Source organism: Pantherophis guttatus, chromosome 2 (assembly GCF_059756535.1).
Source record: "Pantherophis guttatus breed Tessera chromosome 2, ASM5975653v1, whole genome shotgun sequence".
NCBI classification, from domain to species: domain Eukaryota; kingdom Metazoa; phylum Chordata; class Lepidosauria; order Squamata; family Colubridae; genus Pantherophis; species Pantherophis guttatus.
The window spans coordinates 71,704,253-71,730,469 of NC_142064.1; the positions used below are offsets into that span (position 1 = coordinate 71,704,253).

The following is a 26,217-nucleotide window of genomic DNA, read 5'->3' on the forward strand; positions in this document are numbered from 1 at the left end:
GCTTAAAGACGGTTACTCTGCACATTTTAAAGAAATCAGATATTTTTAAACTCTTAAATAAAGGATAGTGAATACAGGTATTCCTCAACTTTCATCAGTTCACTTAGTGACCAAAGTTACAGTGGCACTGAAAAAAGTGACGTTTTTCACATTTAAGACCGTTACAGCATCCTTGTGGTCATGTGATCAAAATTCAGACGCTTGGCAACTGGCCTGTATTTATGACGGTCGCAGTGTCCCAGGGTCATATGGATTACTTTTTGTGACTTTCTGACAAGCAAGGTCAATGGGGAAGCCAGATTCACTTAACAACTGTGTTACCAATTTAACAACTGCAGTGATTCACTTAACAATTGTGGCAAGGAAGATTATAAAAAGAGGCAAAACTCATTTAACTGCCTCATTTAGCAACAAAAATTTTGGGCTCAATCGTGGTTGTTAAGTGAAAGACTACCTGTATTATCCCATCAGAACATTTAGAATCCTTCTTTTTAGAACTTTTGTTATTCTGCTCACTGTCTCGTGAGGCAAGTCATGTACCAACTCAGTACAATGCCACCTAACACCATTTCTGCCATCACAGCCATTGCCTTTACTGCTATCTTATTCATCCCAAAGCGTAATTTACACATACAGAAAAGACAGGAATAGTTCAGCATGAGTGTTTGCATATTTCTTTATCAATGCAATAAAGAATAAAATATTTTATTTTCCTGTGACATCATCATTAGAATTAGTTCACACCTGTTTGTCACAGTATCTAATCTTCTCTTTAATGAGAGTTGTATGTTTTCTTTCTCTTAAATTCTACTGTCGTTTTTATGGAAGTATGACAAATTTGTGGTGTCTCGTTTAAAAAGGAATTAAAGTGATTTATTGATTCTCCTTTTTTCAGATTCTGCAACACACTTCAGAAATTGAAAAATGCACCCCAAATGAACATATTAGAAAACCATTCATGTAAAAGAATAAATGCAGCAGAGAAGGGTAGGTATAACACATATTTCCAAGATGATGTTTCAGCCTTTTTTTGGTTACCTTGCAAGTAGTAGAGGAAGAAGAAGCAATATCAGGAACACTTAACTTTAAAGAAAAGGCCTCCAGATTAGTGGCATAACAAATGCTTTGCATTCAGAAGCTCTTAGGTAAACCTTGAAATCACAGATTTTCCCCTCCTTTCTTATTCTCCCACTGCTTGCAAAAGAAGTGAAGGAAAAGTGAAAGTGATTGTGATGTAAATATGCAACCATCTGGATAGGCTTTAGAGAAACTCATCTAGCTTTGTAAAAAAAATAAAAATAAAAACTGGGAGATCTGACTTCTATAGATATAATTCTTTAAACTGGACTGGACTGAACTTCGTTATATCATATTATTCCCCTTGTGATACCACTCTCCACTAAATTGGCAGACTATTATGTTGTTGTCTTGTCAATGAAGGAACTTTTAGTTTACATAGTTTTTCCAAATCAAATGGCAAATTCTGCAAATCAGCAGCTTCACTGTCTTATAAATAATTTCCTAATTTGTTTTACATTTACTCCCACACTGGATGCATGCCATGGGAAACATGGATCAAAATGCATTTTCCCACAGTAAAAATTGCTGATGTCACTTTGGACCTTGTTGTAGAAACACCTTAAAAGGTCACTGATCTTATGTTTTTAGCAACAGTATTGATCCTATTGATTTTCAGTTCCCCTTTTAAAGTAGACAGTCTCAAATGTCAAGCACAACTATATCCATAGTTTAATAATAACCAGTTCCTAATGTGATACTTTGAACATCTGCTCTCTTGTTATGTTAGTCTATAACAGCAATAAAGATGTGGTTTGATTTTTTAAAATTTGATTTGAACATGTGCTCAATAGTTAGGGTTCACACGAACTAATAATATGAAACAAATTGCACAAAGTGTTTTCTGGCATCAGTAATATGGGATTTGTTGATAGGAGATTTCAGATGAAAGAGAAAATTCCTGACCAGTTTTGGTTCACCTATAATGTAATTAATATTATAAAATTAATATTGTCAATGCCATTATTATTAGATGGACACCGAATAAAAAATAGTATATTATCTCAAAATCTTTAATGAATAAAATTAAGATGCTTCAAGTCTACTTGTGTTGTAGCTACTTATAAATTATACTATATTTTTACATGAATCTTGCTATCTACCTGTTTATATATTAGGACCATATAAACCATTGTATCAATCTAGATAAACCGTACACTGTATGTATTTTAATTAGACCTGTATTTCGTTCAGGAACTCAAGATGCATACTGTATATGGCCCTCCCTCCTCCAATTTCTACCTCAACAAACTCACCATTTGGAATTTATGAAAAAATGATGGTGATGGTTTTGTTTCTTTTTTCCGCTGCGCTGCTTACTCAATTCATGTCTGGGATTTTCCTCTCCTGCTTGTCAGGGACTGAGCGAAATGTCTCTTTAAAATTTGCATAGGTCACGGCTCCTTTGTTTCCTAGATCCTCAGTTGTTTTCGCTCAGTCTTCTTGTAGGGACCTATTTCAAACTGCTCTGGCAGTTAGTTAGCTAAGTGTAGAGAGGTTTTAGGTTTTCTTGTTTTCTTGTGTGCTTTCTTAATTAATTAATAGTGGGAGCAGAAGGGTGCAGGTTCCAGCTGCGGTTGCAGCCGGAGCTGCTTTATGCTGCTCGTAGAGGGGTGAGTGACTTTGGGGCTCCAGGCCACCCCCTCCACCTTTCCTATCAGCAGGTGAAGGAGTTTTATCCCAGCTGGGATACTCCAGACGGCGTAGAACTGCCAATTTAGCCACCGGCGAGCCGCTGGCTCCCCGGCACGCCGGAATAGCCGCAGCCACCATTTTGAGGTCCCGTTAGTTTAGGGCGGCTCCAGAGTCACTGCCTGAGGCTCAGCAGAAAACTCTGAAGATAATTTATTGAGAGGCGCTTGAAGAGCTGCCTGCTCTAGCACATTGCTAGCCCTGGGTTCGAGTCTCGCTGAAAAGAGCAGCTTCTGGATGTGGCTGGAAGAGGAGCAGGGTGGCAAGCCGGAGTGTGTTTGCTGACATGTTTGAAAGCTCCAGTGGAGGAGGGAAACTGTTTTTCTGCTCCACAAATTACTGTTTCTGCGCAGAGTGGCAGTTACAAGCCTTCATTAATTGAGGACTGGAGTGAAAGGAGACTTATTCTGTTCCCAGCACAGCAGCCTGAGTTGCTAGGAGAGTCTAGCCCTGTCGCCATTTTGTATCTCTCTGAAAGGGAGTTGACAGTTATTTTAGGAGCCAACTCTGCTGTTGTTGCAAAAATTCAAGCCTGCAACTGACTTTTAAAATGGCTGACCCAGAGTTCTCCTCAGACTTGGAACAGCCCCAGACTCCTAAAAAATCCTCTAAGGCCAAGGGCAAGAGCTCTTCTTCCTCTTCATGTAGGAGGGAGCCTGACCCAGGCGCTTCAAGGCCATCCATGGAAGACAGAGATGCCCTGAGAAGGCATAATGCCCTGGAAAGGCAGTTTGAACAGGCCAGGAAACAGGTCCAACCTATTTCTGAGCCACCTTCTTCTCAAATTGGAGGAGGGGAAGCTGTATCTCACTCTGTAGTGCACAGGGCTCTTTCTGTCTCTCCTTTAGAGCTTCAGGAAGGTCAGGAAAATGATTCAGCCCCTGTCATGGAGTCCCTTGAGAGCGTTCAAGCATGGCAGCCAGGAGCTAGGAGAGCGCCCAAGGCCTCGTATACCCCAACCGCAGCTGGGCTCCGCGCGGGGGAGGGGCAGGGACAGAGCCAGTCTTTTGATTTTCAGACCTTATTGACAAATGCATTGGCACAGGCCTTGGCAGCAGGCATTAATACGCATGGCCACATGCAGCCACCCTTGGCAGGTTGTCAAGCTCAAACATCAGTTCAATCAAGGCATCAATCTTTAATTGTCAACCAGCAAGAGTCAGTCTGCAGTGAGGATTCCTGGCAGGACGAAGTAGACCAGGGGGACCAAGAATTTTCGGATGATGAGGGGGCATTGCCAGATAAGCCGGCCTTTGCAACCCTATTCCATCCATCAGTGTTCAGGACATTGCTACGCAAGGCGAAGTTAGCAACTAACATGGGATCAGTAGATAGATCAGGGGATCAGGTTGAAGGCTCTCAGGCACTCCAGAATGAATTTTTTGCGGTTCCCGCCCCTGATCACGATTTTATTCCGTACCCGGAATTATTTTCAGAGGTCATCAATAGGCAGTGGGATCACCCTGGGGCCTTTTCTGCCCCCACTGGACATGATAAGAGGACCTATTGTGTAGATCCAGTATTAGACAAGCTGCTAGCTGTTCCCACGGTAGACCCGCCCATGGTGAGCTTGACTTCTTCAACCGTTTTGTCTAGTGATGCTTCAGAAGTGTTAAGAACTGAGGATAGACGGGCAGAAGTTTCCCTTAGGAAGACACACTAAGCTGCTGCCTGGGCAGTAAAGGCAGCGACTTCTGCCTCATTTTTCAATCACACTAACTTGATCTGGTTGAAACAATTGCGTGATTGTCTTCCTCCAGACGATTTACTTCTCCAGCAGGATATCAATAAAATGGTGGCTGCTGCCGAGTATTCGGCAGATGCATCTTTAGATTCTGCTAAATTTGCGGCAAGAGCAGTGGCTTCAAATGTAACTTCTAGGAGGCTCCTCTGGTTACGCCCTTGGTGTGCAGATTTGAAATCAAAGTGGAAATTGGCCTCTGCCCCCTATAAGGGAGCGGACCTGTTTGGAGCAGCATTGGAGCCTATTCTTGTGGAGGGTAAGGATAAACGGAAGGTGCTTCCGGTATCCTATCGAAGACCAGACCGTAGGTTCACACCTTACCCTCAGAGACAGCCCTTTTGGCAGGATTCAGGACCCAGTGGGTCCTACTTTTCTAGGACTTATCCCCAGAGGTTTGACAGGTATTCGGATAGGCAGTCCTTTCGGGACAGAGGCAGATACCAGTCTGCCTCAAGGAGACCCTATAGAGGAGCAGGTTCCAAACCAGTTAGGTGAGGCAAGTGACTCACAATCTCCTCTTCCCATTGGAGGTCGTCTCAGCCACTTCGTCCATCAATGGGAATTTATCACGTCCGAAGATTGGATTCTTCGGACGGTGAGGCTGGGTCTCACCTTAGAATTCAGGGCCATACCTCCCAACCGCTTCCTGCCTTTCCCAATGGCCAGACAGCTGGAGAACCATCAGCAAATGTCCCAGGAGATTTAGCATTTGTTAGAGATAGGGGCAATAGAGCCAGTTCCAGCAGGACAGGAAGGGTCAGGGGTGTATGCGATTCTGGTTTTGGTCGCCAAATCCTCGGGCGGCTGGAGAGGCATCTTGAACCTAAAGTTCATCAACAAGTTCATTCTGTACAAGAGGTTCAATATTGCCCTGTGTGAGACAGGGAGATGTCATGACATCTCTGGATTTATAGGAGGCATATCTCCACGTGCCCATACATCCGCAACACCGCAGATTTCTGAGATTTGCCTTTGCCGACAAGCATTATCAATATCAGGCCATGCCTTTCGGCCTGTCGTCAGCCCCACGTACTTTCACAAAGTTGCTGGCTGCGGTGGCGGCTACCATTCATCTCGTCCTGATTCGACTGTTGTGTTATCTGGACAATGTGTTGCTCCTGTGTCCCTCGCATCAGCAGGCCTTACGAGACTGTATGCCACATCCTCGATCTTCACGGGTTTTCCATAAACCGGAAGAAGAGTCACCTACAGCCCACAACGTATATTACTCACCTTGGGGCTGTCATCAATTCCATACAGGGACAGGTCTTTCTGTCGCCAGAGAGGCAACAGGACATCAGAGCTCTAGTGGACCATGTTTTAGCCAAGAGGCGGGTAATGTTGCACACCTTATCGAGACTGTTCAGCAAATTTATTTCCTGTATAGGGATAGTGCCCTGGGCCCGCAGACATGCCCGCAAGCTACAGTGGTTCCTCCTACCAGCGCAAAGAGCGGGCCACAGTGCTTTGAATGTCAAGGTGAGGTTACCAGACAAGGTACGTGCTTCCCTCCAATGGTGGGCGTCGGGGGCAATCCAGAAAGGGTGCCTTTTCCAAGAGCCCACTCGATTAGTAGTGACATCAGATGCGAGCCTGACCGGCTGGGGCGCTCATCTGGGGGACCGGGTGGTCCAGGGACAGTGGTCACAGGTGGAGGCCAAGTTCAGTATCAATTGGCTAGAGCTGAGGGTTGTTCATCTTGCCCTCCGTCATTTCCAGGACATTCTATTACATCAGCATGTTCTGCTCTTAACAGACAATGTGACCACAAAGGCCCATATAAATCGAGAGGGGGGCACTCAAACCCGGTCCATGATGAAGGAGACGGACAATCTGTTCAGCTGGGCAGAGACTCACTTATTGTCGGTTCGAGCAGAGCACATTTCAGGAGCCTCAAACGTTCGGGCCGACTCGCTGAGCCAGACACAGCTGCACCCATCAGAGTGGATGCTCCTTCTGGACCTGTTCTGGGAGCTGGTGAGGAGGTTCGGACAGCCGTCTGTCGACCTGTTTGCCCGGCCGGACAACTCTCAGTTACCGAAATTCATCTCCAGGTTTCCAAGCCCGGGAGCATTGGACTACAACGCTCTGAGTTGCCTGTGGCCCCAGGGCCTGTTATACGCCTTCCCGCCGATCCCTCTCCTCCCGAGGGTGATTTGGAGATTGGTGGCCGAGAGGGCGGAGATGTTACTGGTTATGCCTTATTGGCCGAGAAGCCCATGGTTCGCCGACCTGGTGGGCCTTTCTGTGTCACAGCCCTGGCGAATTCCTCAGGAAAGGATTTCTCTCAGCCAGGGGGCCATATTAACCGTGTGGCATTTGAGAGGATCCTCCTGAGGAAAGACAATTTGTCAGGGAAGGTGATTCACACCATCCAGGCTGCCAGGCGGCCTTCCACCACTAGAATCTATGAGGCTTTGTGGAGAATATTTTGTTTTTGGTGCTCGCATAACCATGTCAACCCCACTTCAGCTACTGTGCCTGACGTTTTGAATTTTTTGCAGGAGGGCCTAGACAAGGGACTGGCTCCAGTAACCCTGAGGCGGCAGGTGGCTGCCTTGTCGACCGTTTTGTCCCGGGACGGTTCTCACTCCTTGGTTTAGGACTCTAGGATTAGGGGGTTTCTGCGGGGAGCCACTAATATCAGGCCTCCAGTGGTCCACAGGTTTCCCACATGGGACTTGTCATTGGTCTTACAGGCACTTACAGCTTCCCCCTTTGAACCTCTGGCGTCAGTAAGTCTTAGACTTCTGTCAAGTGGCATTTCTCCTGGCACTTACATCGGCCAGGAGAGTTTCTGAACTGGCTGCTTTGTCAGTCAGGAAAGACTTGTGTATTTTTAAGCCCAACACGGTTGTTCTTAGGCTCGACCCTTCGTTCATGCCGAAAGTGAATTCCACCTTCCATCGTGCCCAGGAGATTGTTTTACCGGACTTTTGTCCCTCCCCCAAGCATCAGTTAGAGGTGCAATGGCACACGTTGGATGTTTGGAGAGCGCTATTGAGATATATAGCTAGAACGGCCTCTTTGGCAGCCTGGGCTATGCAGGCTTCTGTCCTGGACATTTGCAGAGCTGCCACTTGGACGACGTTGACTCCATTCGTCAGACATTATAAATTAGACAGCTATGCATCAGCCGAAGCTTCCTTTGGGCATAGAGTATTGCAGCAAGTCCATTCTGATGCAGGCGTGGGGTGCAGTCAGCCTCCCCCCCCATAAAGTGTGTGGCTTGGGTATATCCCAGACATGAATTGAGTAAGCAGCGCAGCGGAAAATAGACATTGGCTTACCTGAGCGTCCTTTTTCGTTGCGCTACGTCTCAATTCATCCCGCCCTTCCGGCTGACTGACCTTGGGGGGCCGGGGAGTGTTTTGTCTTTTTCTTCTGCATAGGTCACGTTGGGGGACGATGCCTTCACGGAACAACTGAGGATCTAGGAGACAAAGGAGGCGTGGCCTATGCAAATTTTAATTTAATTGACCAAACTAAGTAATAATTTTAATTAGCAATTTTATGATGTTTGTGTGTCTATATTTTTCTTGACTGTACACCACCTTGAGTCCTATGGGAGAAAGGCGGTATAGAAATATAATAAATAAATAAATAAATAAATAAATAAATAAATAAATAAATAAATAAATAAATTTTAAAGAGACATTTCACTCAGTCCCTGACAAGTAGGAGAGGAAAATCCCAGACATGAATTGAGACGCAGCGCAACGAAAAAGGATGTTCAGGTAAGCCAACGTCCATTCTATACTACTTTTCCTAATATATGAAAGAACAAAATACTATATAATAAAAACAATTAAATGAGCAATCAACAACCTAACCATAAATCTTGAAATAAGATAATATACAATAATTAAAACTAATCTCATTTTACATAAGCCACATAAACAGCAATGAAATCCTGGACGTTATCCTGTAAATGTGTAGGGGATGTGCATATTCTTGTTTGTTTAAAAACATTTAAAAGCCACTTCTATTCATGTGGATTTCGTTGAAGCTCTCTCCACCCGTATGAGTAAGGTATCCCATAAGTGAGGCTATCACCAAGAAAGTCTTATAAATTTTGAAAGGAATGAGAAACCTCAGCAAGCTACTTTAAATGTCCAAACCAGATGATTTTATTTTGGCAAGGCATTGACTAATATAACTGGTGCTGTTGCATGAAGAGCTTTAAGTTGTGTCATATTTGAATTGGGCCCAATGCAACAACTTCAGTAACAGTATAATTCTAGAATGCCAAAGTAGCCCTGTCAATAGTCTTGCCTCTGATCCTATAACAGTTGTAACTTCTTGATTATCTCCAAAGGCTGTTCTAGAATGTGTTACAATATTCAGACTGATGATGATCAGGACATATTAAGAGCCGAGGTGGCGCAGTGGTTAGGGTGCAGTACTGAAGCTACTTCAGCTGACTGCTAGTTCAGCAGATCAGTGGATCAAATCTCACTGGCTCAAGGTTGACTCAGCCTTCCATCCTTCCGAGGTGGGTAAAATGAGGACCCAGATTTTTAGGGGGCAATATGCTATTTAGTATACTGTCTTTGGTGTAAGCCACCCAGAGTCCTCGGAGAGTGGGCGGCATAGAAATATGACTAATAAAATAAATAAAAATAAAATAATATTTATCACCTAGGCATTCTGGTATGACAGGATTTCAGAAGGATCTGACAGTCCATGAAGACCATTAAGTCATGAACTTAATGGTCTTTTTTGTAGGCATATGATCCAGTCAAGAGTATCTACAGGGACTTCTGTTATGAGGCTGTCTAAATGGGGGAGAGTTGAGGTCAACTGTAGACAGTCTAAGGTTAAAGTTTTGGGGATTTAGGGAAGAAACCACAGAGTCAGGTAGTGCATTCCAGGCACTGACAACTCTGTTACTGAAGTCGTTTTTTCTGCAATCAAGTTTGGAGCGGTTTACCATAAGTTTGTATCTATTGTGTGCTCATGTATTGTTGTGACTGAAGCTGAAGTAGTCATTGACAGGTAGGACATTGTAGCAGATAATTTTATGTACTACACTTAGGTCAGATCGAAGACGACAAAGTTCTAAATTGTCTAAGCCCAAAATTTCAAGTCTGGTGGCATAAGGTATTCTGTTGCGAGCAGAAGAGTGGAGGACTCTTCTCATGAAATATCTCTGGACTCGTTTAATTGTACTTATGTCCAATATGCTGTGCGGGTTCTAGACAGATGAGCTGTATTCAAGAATTGGTTCTAGCTAAAGTTTTTGACTGACAAACAGCAACACTGTTCTTGGAGGCCTTAATCTGAATTTGCTTTTCCCAACCCAGATCCTTACATTTGACCATAATTTCAAGATATTATGGTATCTTTGGCAATGTATAACTCTGTATCATCTTTTGCATGTAATTATGGCATCTCACCAAACTGATGGATGATCTCCTATATTGATTTTCTGTAGATGTTAAATAACATGGGAAGGAGAATCAAGACCTGGAGAATGCCAAATTACAGCTCCAATTTTAGGATTGCTTCCAGCCCTGAAAAACAACTAAATAATTCACTTGGATAGGAATGGAACTTCTAAAGAATTATGTCCTCAACTTTCAAACTTTTCAAGCATTCCAGTAGCTACTGATATCCAGTTAAGAAAACCAAGATGGGTATACTTCCAATATCAAAATCCAGATATATGTCACCTGTTTCTGTCCTCTACCTAAATCCTAACTGAAAGCATCCAGGTAATCATTTCTCTTTAGGACTGATTTAACACTATTTTCTTGAAAGTCTTCTCTAGAAAGGAAAAATTGATGTTATCAAACACTAAATTCAGAGAGGGTTCTGTGAGCGCATACCACTTCCTCTTTCAAAGCAGGTAATACTCAGTAAAGCATTGAACTCTTGGATACATCTACCATGGTTGGCATTCTGAAGAGCCAGAAAGGGCATGAAATGGATGATGTGTATAGATGGTAGCCTTCAATTCATGAGCACTCTACTCACATCCTCAAATTTGGAAAGCTCAAAAACAACAACAACCCCATATTATCATAAAAGACATCGCTTCACTTATCAGCACAGAATCTGTTTAAAATCAGGGCCATATATATTTCTCGGAAGATGCAGTTCCATAGTTTGGGCATCAGTGCTATCAAATGCTATCAGTGCTATAGCTAGAGTATCAAGAAGGTTCTATTCTTGGGCTACTGAGCCCAAACCATTTGTAACACTGTAAGTAGAGCCTTCACAACTGATTTCAGCATCTGGCTTGGATTCAGAGAGGCTAGTTCCTCTTGTTCAGGTAGAGTGGTGCATTATTCAGATCTAAACAGGCCAAGTTCCTCTAGTGTTAGACAGAAATGATAGCTATCACTTAAACGATGTAACTTTAAAGGGAGAGCCATCTCATCTAAGACTGTTTCAAGTTTTTCACCTTTATCCAACAATTGCTCTCTAAGCAACTGTCAATCTTTATTGGAAAGTAGAGAAAGTTAAATGTCCTTTGCAGAAACTGCATTTCAGATCTTCAGATGATCATTCCCAATAGCTTAATGTAGATAATGAACAGTATGACAAAATAACATGGATGTCCACAATACAAAAAAACACAGTGTCAATTAAGTCTTACACTGCAGTTCTCTAACAGTGATCTTGTAGGCAGGAATGGAATTGCTCAATATATTGAATTTTGCTCAAAATTGCTCAAAATTTTGAATCCACTATGCTGCTTCAGCAATATTTTAATAAGGCTCCTGAGAGATCCAGGAGAACCAACATAGTAACAATATCTTTGGCTCCTTTGTCACAAAATAATCAAACAGGACAATCAGGACTGTTTCAGTATTTAAATTCAGTGAAATCACAATACAATAGGTTGAAATGAATAGATATATATACTCTCTCAACAGTGAAGAAAAACTCTGGATCCCACTCTTTACCAGTTTCCATCTTTCATTATCCCCTTCCTGTCAATTCCTTCAAAAATGAAAGATTCTTACACTTTCACTTAATGCAATTGACTATTTTTGTTCTCAGACACAGAAAAAACAAATCATTGAGACAGACGATCTCAAAGGCATTCGCTTCTCCAAGTAGACATTTTCTGGTGTTATTTTCATGTTTCATAGATTTTTCAGATACTGTTGTGTATATGCAAAGTAATTTATATTTACATTTACACAACAGAATATAAAAAGATTTTGTTCTTTAGAATTGGAATGTGCATTTTCCAATCCCTTCCTTTTTTGCTCTCCCACAACCTTCTCTCTCTGTGGACTCAGAGCTGTAATTAATACCTTCTTGGCTCCTAAAATATGTTAAGCAATTAAAACTGGCCTACTCATCATAATCAGGGTATGGCTAACCTTAAAAACTTTATTCATTATTCATATGGAAAAACACAAAACTAATTTTAGATGTCATTCATATGGTAATATGTCTTTACAGTTAGAGACATGAGCTTAATGTGAAGAAGTGTTCTGTAGAAAAACATGCAGTTTCTCATTAGGTTTTTTTTGTGTCATACAGACATGGGAAAATCAATTACTTCATGATTTAAAAAAAGAAGCAGCATTTAAAAGGAACGATTGTTTTAACAATTTATTTAATGATATTTTGTTACTACCTGCAGAAATCCTTCTATGTTTGGTTTTAGGCTGTTTTTCTTTTCTAAAATGTAATTTTTGTCTATTTTCTCTTATTCTATCTGAAGCCTGTACCTTGCTCCAATTTTTCATATCTATTGTCTTAAAACCTCCTGCTGTGTATCTGGAGTAACCTAATAGCTTGCTTTTGATTATGAAACACAGTTTTATTTATTATCTGACAGTTGTGAAAGAATGTCATCTAAGATATTCAGATGTTCTGGCAAGCCAAAACAGAAGTGGAAATATTAATGCACTGAAATCTTCACCACAGATGCAGTTCAAGGTAACAGATAGCCAAATGCTTCTCTTTGGTGGAGATAGACATCATTTATATATAAAAAAGGATAAACTCAGTGGTGGGATTCAAGTAATTTAACAACTGGTTCTCTGCCCTAATGATTTCTTCCAACAACCAGTTTGCCAAACTGCTCAGAAAGTTAACAACCGGTTCTTCCGAAGTGGTGCGAACTGGCTGAATCCCACCACTGGATAAACTCCATGATGAATGCCTCCATTTCTTTCATCACTTCGACTTCTTTGAATAGATTTTGAAGCACTTTAAAAATATTTAAACCTACAAGAACTGAGAAAATGAAAAAAAGATCCAGAAAAAGTAACAGTATGTTATTCAGGGAATTGTAAATAAAGTCAGAACGGACATTGGCTTACCTGAACGTCCCTTTTCTGGGCGCTGCGACCACTATCCATGGCTGGGATCTTCCCTCAGATCTTGACATTAACTGAGTGAGAGCTGTATTAAACTCTCCCTGACTAGCCACGCCTCCAATCCCACGATCCTCCAGTCTATCACGAAGGCGCAGCAAGGCCATAAAAAACAATGCCAACAGGTAAGGCAACAAGGAAAACAGTCCTCCAATACGGAACACTGGCAGGAAGTCTTCAAATCAGAAAGTGAACAACACAAGAAAAAACAAAATAGGGGGGGAATGGATAGTGGTCGCAGCGCCCAGAAAAGGGACGTTCAGGTAAGCCAACGTCCGTTTTCCTGAGCGCTGCTCCCACTATCCATGGCTGGGAAATACCCAAGCTCAAACCCCTAGAGCGGGAGACTGCCTGCCTCTGAACCCCGGTCCAAATGGACACTCTATAACACTCGCCGACCAAAAGAGGCGTCTGCCGAGGCGTAAGAGTCTATCCTGTAGTGGCGGATGAACGGCGAAACCGAAGACCACGTTGCAGCGTGGCAGATGTCCACTACGGAAGCCTGTGTCGCCCATGCAGCAGAAGTGGCCACGCTACGGGTGGAGTGTGTTAAAATGCGCCCCGGGAGTGGCTTCATTGACAACTCGTACGCCAAGGAGATACACGCCTTGATCCACCTGCCCGCCGTGGCCGATATCTTCTGGCCCATGGAGGCCCGGTGGAACGAGACTAGAAGAGCCTCCATATGACAAAAAGTGGCGGTCCTGCAAATGTACGTTGGAAGTGCCCGTCTGACATCAACCTTGTGCCAGCGCCTCTCTCTAGAGTTCCGTGGAGACGGGCAGAAGTCTGGCAAGGTGAGCTCCTGCGCCCGATGAAAATAGGAGTTCACCTTGGGGATGAACGTAGGATCGAGTCTCAGAATCACCATGCTGTCCCGAAACATACAAAGGTCCTCCCGGATCGATAAGGCCGCGAGTTCCGACCCTCCTGGTGGAGGTGATGGCTAAGAGAAATGCCACCTTAAGCGACAAGTGTTTCAGAGAGACAGCAGCTAAAGGTTCGAAAGACGGAGACGTCAGAGCCTGTAAAACGAGAGGGAGGTCCCAGGTCGGGTAGCAGTGAATCTGGGGTGGACACAAGTTCGTAGCGCCGTGAAGGAACCCTCCCTGATAAGCGGATGGTGAGACAGAGAATGATAAGGAGGGCAAGAAATCACTGTGGACAAGGTTGCCGTCTGACGCCGTAACATCGCGGGGGCTAGTCCTTTATCGAGTCCCGTCTGCAGAAACTCCAAAACCTCCTTGACCTTCACCGAAGTAGGGTCCACATGCTGTGAAGCCCCCCAAGCACAAAAGGCCCTCCATGAAGCCTCATAAATTTGACAAGTGGATGGCCGCCTGTATGGTTCCAACGATGTCGTCTGACAAATGAGCCTTCTTCAGGATGACCCGTTCAAATGCCAGACGGCCAACTGAAGCCACTGGGGCTCTGGATGACAAACAACCCCCTGTTGCAGCGATATCCAGTGTGGTTGGATTACCCAAGGCTGGACTACTGAGAGCGTGACGAGATCGGTGTACCACGCTCTGCGGGGCCAATTGGGAGCCACCAGGAGCAGGTCGGCTTTCTCCGACAGCAATTTCCGGATGACACGAGTCAGCAGTGGAATGGGCGGGAATGCGTATAGGAGTCCGCTGGGCCACCGACATCGAAGGGCATCGCCCCGAAGAGTCGGAATCTGGCAGCTGCGATCTTCTGAGGTGCAGGCGGCCCGGAGCCCCAGACACACCATGCGCAGCTTGCAGCCCAGCACTTGAAGCTTAACCGGTTAAAAGAGTAATCAAAATAAAGAAAAGCCTATACGAAGAAAAAAACCTAGGGAGAGTGAATTTAAAAGAAAACCAATTTTCCACAGCTCTGAAATTCAAGTCAGTTCTTGTCAGTAACTGAGTGATAGACTGGGGGATCATGGGATTGGAGGCGTGGCTAGTCAGTGAGAGTTTAATACAGCTCTCATTCAGTTAATGTCAAGATCTGAGGGAAGATCCCAGCTATGGATAGTGGGAGCAGTGCTCAGGAAAAATAACATTTTTATATCCTCAGTGGTAACTTCAAAAAAGAAAACGTAAACTCATTGTTCTCACAAAACAATAATAGATGGCTCCTTCAATGTGCATGTAGATAGCTATAGGAAGAAAAACATTTTTTGAATTATTCTATTTATTGAAAAAGACCATTCTAATAGCAATAGCACAGACTTATATACTGCTTCACAGTGCTTTACAGTCCTCTCCAATCAGTTTACAGAGTCAGCATATTGCCCCCAACAATTTGGGCCCTCATTTTCCAACCTCAGAAGTTGGAAGGCTGACTCAACCTTGATCTGGTCAGGATCGAACGCCTGGCAGTGAGTACAGTTAACCTGCAATATTGCATTATAACCACTGCGCCGCCACAGCTCTAAGTAATTCCCCATCCTCATTCCCATCAAAATGAAGAGTATATAGAAGTAAATGTAATAAAATTGGTATTCAATACAAGTTTCATATCTTGTCACTCTGGCTTGTCAGCCTCAGCTGAAATCAAACTTGGAGGTCTCTCTTTCCAATAAATGTGTGCATTTATGTATACGTATGAAATAAAATAAAAATCAAATATATAAGTAGGTGTAGGTGTGTGTGTATCTAGATCTATTGCTATGTAAAGAAACAATAAAATAAAAATATTTATATTAAGTGAATTAATAACTGAAATAAGGAACCTCATTTATAAAATAAAATTATCCATCAATATCCATCAGTCATCATTCCTTACCGAGTCATCTCACCCACAGAATTGCACCACAAACACACATTCCTATACTTCACAACAGCAGAAACAGCATAACAGAAGAAGAAAATGAAGCAGATTGAAGAGACTCCTGAAGGGAAGAAAAGAAAGAAGCCCCTTTTAGACATTTTGGAAGTCTTAACTTCACCCACTGACAAACACTTTATAGGTAGTCTTTAGTGTTCAGGCTAATTCTGATCCAGATGTTAATCTCTGGATTAGCATCCAGAGTAACCATTATCTGGTTACTCTAATCTCTTGTTCTGGTAGGAAGAGTAAGATAATTTTAACCCTGCCTTTAAATGTAAATATATATGCAAGCGGCCTCATTGCTAGTGATAATTCAGCAAGAAAGCAAGAAATGGGTCCTTGTTCCAACCTGAATATTACCCTTACATCAGGTGTAATAACAATATCCAGTATTATGCATCTATTGTCCTATTGAACACATTCCTTTAGTCAATCATTGTAATTATCTGCTTGGCACACAATAGCCACAGCTATAACAATTACTATGAATTCCATTATTTAAAAGCACTGGCATGTCTTTGTTTTACATTTAGCTCTACTGGGACAATCACAATACCTTCTTTTTTAATGGATAGCTTAAACTGTTTGCCTAGCTAAAATTGCCATGAGATTTTTAAAGTAATTAATCACCCTTAAAATAAATGGGCTGATTTAGGCATTCTTATAACCAATGTGATGGCTATTTACCCACCGTTCAATGAAAGCAAGTAATGCAAATAATGTTATTGACTTTGGCATAAAAGGAGCAGCAGTATTGCTGACTCAAAAAAGGCCTTTTATTATTTTTTTCTCTACTATGGACAAAAATATTAAAGAAACGATACATAACATCTTATTACTATGATGGCAAATCTTGAACAGCTTTCTGGAGAAGATCCAAAGCTCTTTGGGAAGCATGCTGAAAAGGTTTTTGTTTCCACCTCAAGCAGTAGGTAGCAACACCAGAAGATGCTTGTGAAACTGACAATTTGAAAAGTCTAACTAGGCAAAGATGCTATCTAGCCAGTTTGATCCAACTTGTGTCAATCAACTAGTTTCTTTTAAATTACAGGTAGTCCTCAAATTATAGCAAATTGTAATTGCTGAATTGTGGGTGTGCTGAAAATGACAGGAGGCAGCAACATGAGTCAGGAACACATGACCTGATCTCCTTCCATAATATGAGGTCCAGAGATGTTCAAAAAATAAGTGTGCAATGGGTGATAGGTGTATAGGTGTAGGCCAAAGGCTTGCAGGATCCCGGTGAGGCGAGATGGGGGGAAGGAGAGAGGTGGGGGGGGAGCTGCAGCACCCCTGCAGTTGGTCATAAGGGCGAATGATTACAGGAGCACTGCAGTGGCTCTAACATTGAAACAGGGTCATACGTAGTTTTTCGGGGGTCTATCATAACTTCAAACAGCCTTTAAGTCACCAGTTGTATCTCGACTTACGACCATAATTGAGTGCAAAATTTCTGTTGTTAAATGAGACATATGTTAAGTGACTTTTGCCCCATTTTATGACCTTTCTTACTACAGTTGTTAAGTGAATCTGGCTTCTCCACACAGCAATGGTGATAAGTATAAGTCAGTTGCCAACCATCAGAATTTTGATCACATGATCATGGGGAAGATACGAAAGTTGTAAGTGTGAAAAACAATCATGTCACTTTTTCAGTGCTGTTGTAACTTTGAACGGTTGCTAAATTAACTGTTGTAAATTGAGGATTACCTGTATTCTCATCAACTATGGGAAACATAGATATACTGTCAGCCCATCAAGTAAGACCTAACTAAGAATCAAATAGAGAAAATTATTTTATTGATAACAATAATGTAGACATTCTGAACAGAATAAAATGTACTACATGTTTTAGTGTCATAGAAAAAAGTCGGCTGCCTTTATTTTGTGCAAAACATCATGGTATCTGGAAACTATTCATTTTAAAAGAAGTAACAAACCTTGTTTTGCTCATTTGTGCAAATATTATTTATGCCCATTAATTTCAGCAAAGTCTTTTGTGAACTTCATTATACTGGAGTTCCATGCTCCATGAGATACAGAGTAGGTATCGTCAGGCTTTGAGCTAAATCTATACAGATCTATACAATCTGCATTCTTTTTCAAGAGAATTATAAATAAATGAACAACTCGGGCTGCAGTAACAGAATGTTCTCAAATACACATATAAAACAAGCACCAGCATGTAACAGAACTACCAGAGCAGAACTTGGAGTTTACAAGACTAAAACTTGGGCATATGAATGGCCCAAAGTATTAGAGGGTGGCAGGAGAGAGATAATGTATTGCACTATACAAGTCTTTCATGCTTTCACAAAAGAAAAGCAGCTTTGTCCTTCCATTATGTCATGAATCCTAATTAGCATTAAATGATATTTCATTGTTGGTTCAGATAAGTTTGTTTGCTTAATGGTTTGTTCTTAATACATTCTTCAATGCAACTAGGAAAATATTAGACGAGAATTATTACCATATTGGTCCCACAAAAGGAAAGACAGATTAGATAAAAATAATATTTCCTGTACAAAATAGATTTGTCCGTTGAAAGCTTATAGAAAAAAGTGGCTTTTATACTATGCACAAAAAGATGTACAATTTTAAACTGATGGAATAATTGAAATAATCATTTTAGGAAGAAAAGAAAGCCACAATACAACAACAAAGGAAATGTTTTTAAAGGAGCATTAAGGGGCAAACCACGCAGTATAAGATGCATCACATCTATTTCTTATCAGAAAAAGAAAGTAACTATACAGTAGACATTTATCTCATTCCTCTGCACTAGCTTGTTTTTTGGGGTTCTCTTTTGCCCCCCAAATGCTTGCTGCTAAAAGTACGGTAGCACTTTAGCAATGACCTTACCAGATGTGAGATAATATTTTTTGAATTATGATTAACATTATCAAAGAACTAAATAACATAAATCCAAGCTGCATAAAGAAAAAATATACAGCAAGCACACAAACATCTAAAGTCAGTAAAGAGAGATTTACTGTACATATGCAAATTTATCATTTATATTAAATATATCATTATAGTCAATTGCTATTGATATAAATTACAAAATCCATCCAACTGTGATAGACCTGTAGTTCCTGCCTCTGATATTTCATTATTTTAACATTATGGTTGTTTCCTATTGTAGCCATTTAAGATTTCTTAATTGGTCATTACATTATCTAGAGCAGTGATGGCTAACCTTTTTGCCATCGCACGCCAGGAGCGGGGGGGGGGTGTCGAGTGCGCCTGCCCACACCCATAATTCTATGTGCCCTGCCCCGTGCATGCGCGCACGACTCCCCCGCTTTCCCCGCTCCTGGCACGCTATGGCACGGTAGGCCCATTTTTGGCTCTCCCCAGCCTCCAGAGCCTTTCTAGGAGTCTGGGGAGGGCAAAAACAGCCTTCCCCACCCCCTCGGAGGCCCTCCGGAGGCCAGAACAGCCAACTTCCAGTCCCACCAGAGAATAAGTTCCTTTAACTATTTTTATGCTTGAGCTTTAATCATGTAAATAAATGCAATCAGCCAACTTCATTGCCCAACATTGGAAAATAATAATAATGTTAAAATAATGAAATATCGGAGGTTGGTCTTATCTCTCCAAGAACTGTATGTCAAAATTATTTTGCTTTATATTATGAGCTGTAACAGATGAAGGCAAGAGATCAGACAATGTACACATTGCCAATTATTGTTTCTTTCCTGTTATCTCAGTTTAGTATGTGTATTTTATTTATTTTCTACCTTTGAGCAACTATGGATTCCCAACAACTGCCCACACTAGTCCTTGCTTTTAATCCTTAAACTAGCAATTGGCAAGGGACAGTCTGCATGCTGACCAGTCCTCTGGCATGTCTGAGAGAAAGTAAGAGAAACAATGATGATAATAAATAAATAATAAATCACTATGCACTATATCTGCACTTTCTCTTCAATCTAAAGTTCATTCTCTCAATAGACCCTGCAGAAGTCTCACTCATTCATCATCTCAAAAATGGAAAAATACTGACAAATGATGGCTATTGGTAAATATTTCAATCTTTTAAAGTATGCTAAACGTTATACATATTTATTCTGAAAATCTCTTTGTCCAACCATATATTTTAAACACACTGCTGTTGAAGTGTACATAATGCTGTGCTATTAGTCACTCTTTTAATGGTGGCAGTTGTATAAATCTATTACTAGAACTAATCCTCAAGTTACAACAACAATTGGGACCATGATTGCTGTCATTAAGCAATGCAGTCACATAGTGCAATGCCATGTAATCACATTGTTTAGTGACAATTGCCATCAGAATGCACAGACTGTTTAGCAGGAAAAGGCAGGAATCTTAGGTAAAGAACATTAAGGGTGCCGGGAGGGACTGTGGGAAGCTGCATATGGGACTGTCCGTGGATCAGGGAGGCTGGGGGAGGTCAGGAGAGGTCCTGTGTGGGTCATGGGATGCTGGAGGAAGTCTTGGGAGGACCAGCAGAGGCCATGATAAGTCTAAGGAGACCTCATAAAGCCAACGTACGTGTGAGGGGGTACTCTGGGTAGGGGGTATTTATTGAAGCAACCTGTGACCTTCCCTGACCAGCTTTCTTATTGACTTTGCATGGAAAGCTACCATAGAACGTCACAAATGCCAATCATGTGACTGAGGCCCACTGCAACATCATATTTGCAAGCTGGGTGGGCATCCAAGTCCTGACTTACAATCATGTGAGCATGGCAGTCTTATAACATCTGATACTTTGGGACCAGCTGTATGTCCATTTTTTTCAGTGCAACTGTAATTTTGAATGAATGGACATAGGCCAAGGACTACCTGTACTTTAATCCACACCTAGGATAATGAAGTCATAACTGATTGTAAAACTGTTTGCACAATAACTTGCTTAAATGGAATAAAACATGACATTTGCACAAGAACAAAAATAAGATACAGAGAGGTTTTGAATTGCAGAATTGTGCCATTGAATTTTAAAACAATGTTAGAGAATCCAGAGTTTTTTTTCCTCATTTCTTACTAGATTCTCTTGGCCCTTAGCTTCCCATCTTGCAATAAATAAATATGAGTAGTTCCAGCCAATGTAATTCTAATCAGTAAACAGGAGAAGGAAGAGCAAGGAAAAGTCCAAAAATTCAAAAGAACAAGAAAGTAAGATCTTCCATTAGCAAAAAAAAAAAAAAAAGCTATGGAGTTTAATCCATTTATATATTTCTGTTATTTAAATAAACTAGGTTATTGTTGTTTATATGTGGCAATCTTATAAAGAGCATGCATCTATTGATCAAAAAGATTTGTGCAACTATCCTTTCTCTTCCTCTTTCTTGGAAGTGAAGGAAAAAACACAACATAATTATACATAATAGTTTTTCACATTTTTCACCATCCTACCCAAATCCTTCCCTGAAGCAGGCTGATTGTGCAATAAAAGACTCATTCTTTGGAAACTAATTTTAAAGCAAATGAAAAGCTCAATAATTTAATAAAACCACTTGCCTTGTTCAGTACTACTAAATATATACAACTGAATCAGCCATACTACAATAATGTATATTATGTATCTTGGGACAACTTGTGGTATTTAATTTTATCATAAATTCCATTTATCTTATCTCAGAACTGTAAGTTATCATTTAATATCCACAGTAATATTATGAAGTCGATAATGGTATTTAGACTTTATAAAGCACAGGAAAACAATTGATTATGGTAATATATAAAAGTAAACAGCCGCAACACCACTTCAAAAATAATCCATGTTTTAAAAATGTATTGATAGAAAGTAAATATTTGAAGATTATTTTCTTACATTAAAAAATAAAAAGGGTGTTTATTAAAATTTGAATAGATATCTTCAAATACATCTAGAATAACTCCTTCTCACCTCCTACATGCGCTAGACTACAATTCCCTCACTAAATATCCAGCACAATTTTAAAAGTATTTTATTTTCTATAGTACTACGTTTTATTTTTACATTGTGAGCTACTTCGATCAGAAATTTCTTTGTAGGCAGGCAGTTAAAATGTTAAACAAAAACAATCCAAGAAACTTTAGTGCTTGAAAGCAAGTTTAAAAAAACTAACAATATATTTAATAACTGGCTATTTGCTACACTTTAGATCACCCAGAAATATAGTTCACCATATACTCAAGAGTATAGTACCCTCCAGTCACCTCCCCTTTATTAGAAAATCTGAAAAGAACTTACATATATACTCAAAACTCTGTATCGGAAGTGGCTAACCCTAATATGCAATCCTAGTACCTCACAGAAAGGCCAAAACTCATCTGTGTAGGCAGCAGTAATTGATTTGGCTCTATTTTAGGGGAACAAGGGGATAGATGTGTGTGTGTGTGTGTGTACACATGTATGTGTGCGCACACACACACGGACACACATACTGTTAACCCACACACACAAAGATCAGACCATTCTTTTTCCTAATTTGCCTATTTCACCCAGCAACTTTTTAAACCGAAACAAATTTTCAAGCACCTATAAACAGATGATTTGCTTCACTGTGCTCTAGTAGCTCAGTTTAAAACATGTTTCTTCCCATCCATACATTTCACATTTCTATTTTTTTACTCCTTTTCTTAGTTAATATAAACAAATCCCATTTTCCTTTTTATTGAGATGTTTTCATAGGAAAACACCAGCATAGCATTGAAAAAGTAGGTTTGTGGATCTTTTGAGTGTCATCAACACCATCTTAAACTTACCGTACATTTGTTTGGCTTCTCCCCCGAATGCACTCTCATATGGATAAGCAATTTGTAACGGGCGTTAAATGGTTTGTATCTTCGAGGGCACCCGGCCCAGAAACAAGTGAAATCTTCCCCTTTCCTCTGGTCAATGTGAATTTTTTCTATATGTCGCACTAGTTCTTCTTGCTGATCGTAGGTAGCACTGCAGTCTATCCAACGACAGCAGTGCTTGCCACTGAAATCATCGAGTTCACTGTCTTCATCTAAAAAACACTTCTGGATAGATGCAGGCAAGGAAAGTGGACGGGGATGGTTGATGAGTGCATGCTGGTGTGCGTGATAGGGAGGCGGTGGACCAGGGGGAGGAGGAAGCACGGGGGGAGCCAGTGAAGAAGCAGAGGGAACGCTATTTGCATTTCCAGAAAAAATATCCCCCTGTCCACCCTTCCCAAGGCCCATAGGCTGGCTCTCTCCTAGACATGTACTTTGTTGAACCATCATATTATTTGTGATCAACGGCTGTAGATTGCTTTGTTCCAACTGTTGCATGCGCTGGTATTCGCCATTTCCATTTTCACTGTAGTCTGGAGGGATAGCATTGCAATTAGCCATAAGAAGCCTTTTTTGAGGATTTGGTATAGAGCAAGTCTGGGGAATGCAGCTTCCCTTTATTCCTAAGAAATGCCCATAAACTTCAGGTTGAGGAGAGATGTTGCATGGAGATGTTCTTGAACCATTTATATACGCAACTAGGGAGGTAGGGGAGGTGCGGATGATCGTATTGAAGTCAATCCCAATGCCATCAGACAAAGGGGACAGAGATAGTGCTCTCTTTTTCGCAGAATGAGATCTGGCTGAGGAATGGTGAGGGCTAGAATAAGGGGGATGGTTGTTTTCCATGCTGAGCAAGTAAGATGGCAATGAAGTAGAAAAGTTGTTGGACATGGATATACCAGATGTAGCATTTGTGACATCACTGAATTGACTGCTGTTTTGTGATCCCAAGTTGGAGGGAAGAGAAGGATAAATTCTATAACCATGAAACCACTCTTGTTTGACACTCTGTATTGACTGGCTTTCCGAAAGGCTCAAAGTTGTGGACGCCAAAGATTCTCGTGATATGAGGGATCTGTGTAAAGATCAGAAAAGAAAGAACAGTGTAATCTTAGCAATTGAATCCTAGATCTTGGTAATTACCAGCAGCCTTTGACTTAGAACAATTAATTTAGTGATCATTCGAAGTTAGAACGGCATTGAAAAAAGCAATTTACGCCCATATTTCATGCTTATAACTATTACAGCTTTCCCATGGTCACGTGATCAAAATTCAGATGCTTGGCAACCGGCTAATATTTATGATGGTTGCAGTGTCCTGGAATTATGTGATCAACTTTTGCAACCTTCTGACAAGCAAAGTCAGTGAGAAGTAAAGATTACTTAACAACCATGTTACTAACTTAACAACTGCAGTGATTCATTTTACAAATGTGGCAAGAAAGATCATAAAGTGGGACAAAATTCACTTAACAAATGTCTTGCTTAGCAATGGAAATTTTGGGCTCAGTTTTGGTCGTGGGTCAAGGACTATCTGAATATAGAACAGTTGGCATACACAGCTCAGATAATCTGATTTGATAATCAGATTTAAAACTTTAAATCTTGATCTTTGCATATTCAAATGAGCACTGTTGTCACATATGTGACATATCCAATAAGGTATCACCATAAGAATTTAGCCTTTTACCACTGGAAGTCTGGAAGTCCTCAAAAGGATCTTCTGAAGAACATTAGGCCCTTATGAAAGACCAGTAATGTCTTAGCTGCAGTTCCCTGTTCTTTACCTATTGCTAAAACTAATTTCCAATGTCATCGTTGTCAGCAGCAGCAGTATCATATACTGGTACTTTCCCCATATAATATGAAAAAAGTAAAAAAAGATTCTGCCAAATTTGGTTACAGAATTTTTCATTACACAGGCCATCTACATCAACCACAGATCTTTACCATAAGAGATTAGACATCACTGTTCCCTATATAACATTTAATTAATAAATCAATCAGCTTACATTTACTAGAAATTTAACTATTAGTATCTCCATGTACATTTGCTCAAGTTTATTTAATGTTTTTCTTTCATTTACTTAAAGCTTACCAACATTACTGTAGCCCATAATTCTAATATCATGGAAGTAATCACTGGTATGTACAAAACTAATTATTGGTGATCAATTCAAAATGCTGTAAGGGTGAGAATATGATGGTCACATTGATTCTCGATTGCAATGCAATGTTAAGTGGTATGTACCAGGAAAGATAATTTCAAACTGAATGACATAAAACACTCTTCTGATGGTGCAGATATGATATGCTAAGCCTTGCTCTATTATTGAAGAAAATAAAAACAGAACGCAAGACCTTGTATCAGATGATATATCTGGATTTGACATATTCATAGCCCTCTGTAAACTAGGGCTGATTTGGCTGCATGCTGGCAAGACCTGCTGAGTCGAAGGAGATAGAGGTCCCAGTCTCTGAACCACCATTGGGCTGCTGGTGATTATCAAATTGTTGCAGCTGTTTTTTCCAATGGACTTGCACTGAGATCCGCAGACAAATGCTCCTAAAAATAAAGAAGTCAGATAACCTATTATATCATTTTTTAAATGACTCAATTAATCTCTAGTATGCTATCCATGCATCCATGCAACATTAAGGAAAAACTTTTTCATTAAATGTGAACATACCGTATGTTAAGAGGCCCTCTCTGAATGGCATGGGCTATTCAAAAATTTGAAAAACAAATGAATAAATAAATAAAGTTGCAGTTCATTAATTAACATTAGTGAGGACATCACATTATATAAATCATTTTAATGAAAATAAATGTGGGGTTGCAACTTAATTTGTTTTGCGCTACACTTGCTCCAGTTCACATAGTGAAGATATCAGTGCTTGATACAACAGGTACAGATCTACAGTAAGTATCTTCCTCCACAGGCCAATGGATGATCTCATCCAGGAACTTCACGTGGCTTAGTCATGTGGCAATGCAGTGCTCATCCATATAACTTCTTTCCCCTCCCTCACTGCAATTAACCTCTTGGGGGAAAAATAGCTCCACTACAAGACAGTGCCTTCCACTTTCAACCCTCACAGCCTGGTCCGCCCTGTCCTATGGCATTGAAGGCAACTGAGAGAGATCAAGCAGAACCTTGATTGTATACCTTTGCTATCCTGGTTCAATAAAGGTCTCTAACAAGAGCAACCAATGTAGCTTCAGTCTCATGCACAGGCCTGCAAAGGGTCCAGATAATCCATTTCCTCCAGGGTTCTTTGGAACTGCAGTCCTGCTACTATCTCAACAGGAGTAGGTTGATAATTACCCAAGATAGTTGAGATAAGCTGTGGCTTTTTTCAGAAAGGATCATATCACTTCTTAGGTGGAAGTTTGGAAGCAAAAATGGTTTACTTAAGGACATATTTACAACTGCCCCTTTCACTAGCCAGATAGGGCAGGGTGGTGGTAGAACAATTTGTCCATTTCCTCAGGATCCACAGGCTCAAATCAATCCTAGATTATTTCACAAAAGGCCTTCTTCAATATAGCCAAACCTGGATTTCCCCAAATGAGATCATGTATTTTTAAACAATGTTGCCAGGCATTTCAATTTTCAAAACTAATTTTTAACTAAAGTACATCAAACAAACAGAATTAAGGTAGACTATTGTGTCATATTGGCAACTTATCGATAATCATTACTCAGCAAATCTATGGTACTTATGATAATTTATGGAACCTGAGTGAATCAATATACAAGGTGCAAATGTAAATGGAGTACAAAAACTAAT

The 26,217-nt window shown here is 40.8% G+C and overlaps 1 protein-coding gene across 11 annotated transcripts in view; it reads right to left on the reverse strand.

Moving 5' to 3' along the window:
- The window catches only part of GLIS3 (GLIS family zinc finger 3), a 148,534-nt gene that overhangs the window by 69,090 nt on the left and 53,227 nt on the right, over positions 1–26,217 (reverse strand). For 10 of the 11 annotated variants that reach the window (XM_087886189.1, XM_034410329.3, XM_087886186.1 and 7 more), the window contains 2 exons: positions 24,784–24,988; positions 22,384–23,497 (listed from right to left, as the gene is read on the reverse strand). In XM_087886189.1, the coding sequence (XP_087742315.1) occupies positions 22,384–23,497; positions 24,784–24,988 (1,319 nt within the window). Of the gene's footprint in view, positions 1–22,383; positions 23,498–24,783; positions 24,989–25,112; positions 25,147–26,217 lie in introns of all 11 variants that reach the window. The other variant, XM_034410333.3, reaches the window with a different exon arrangement.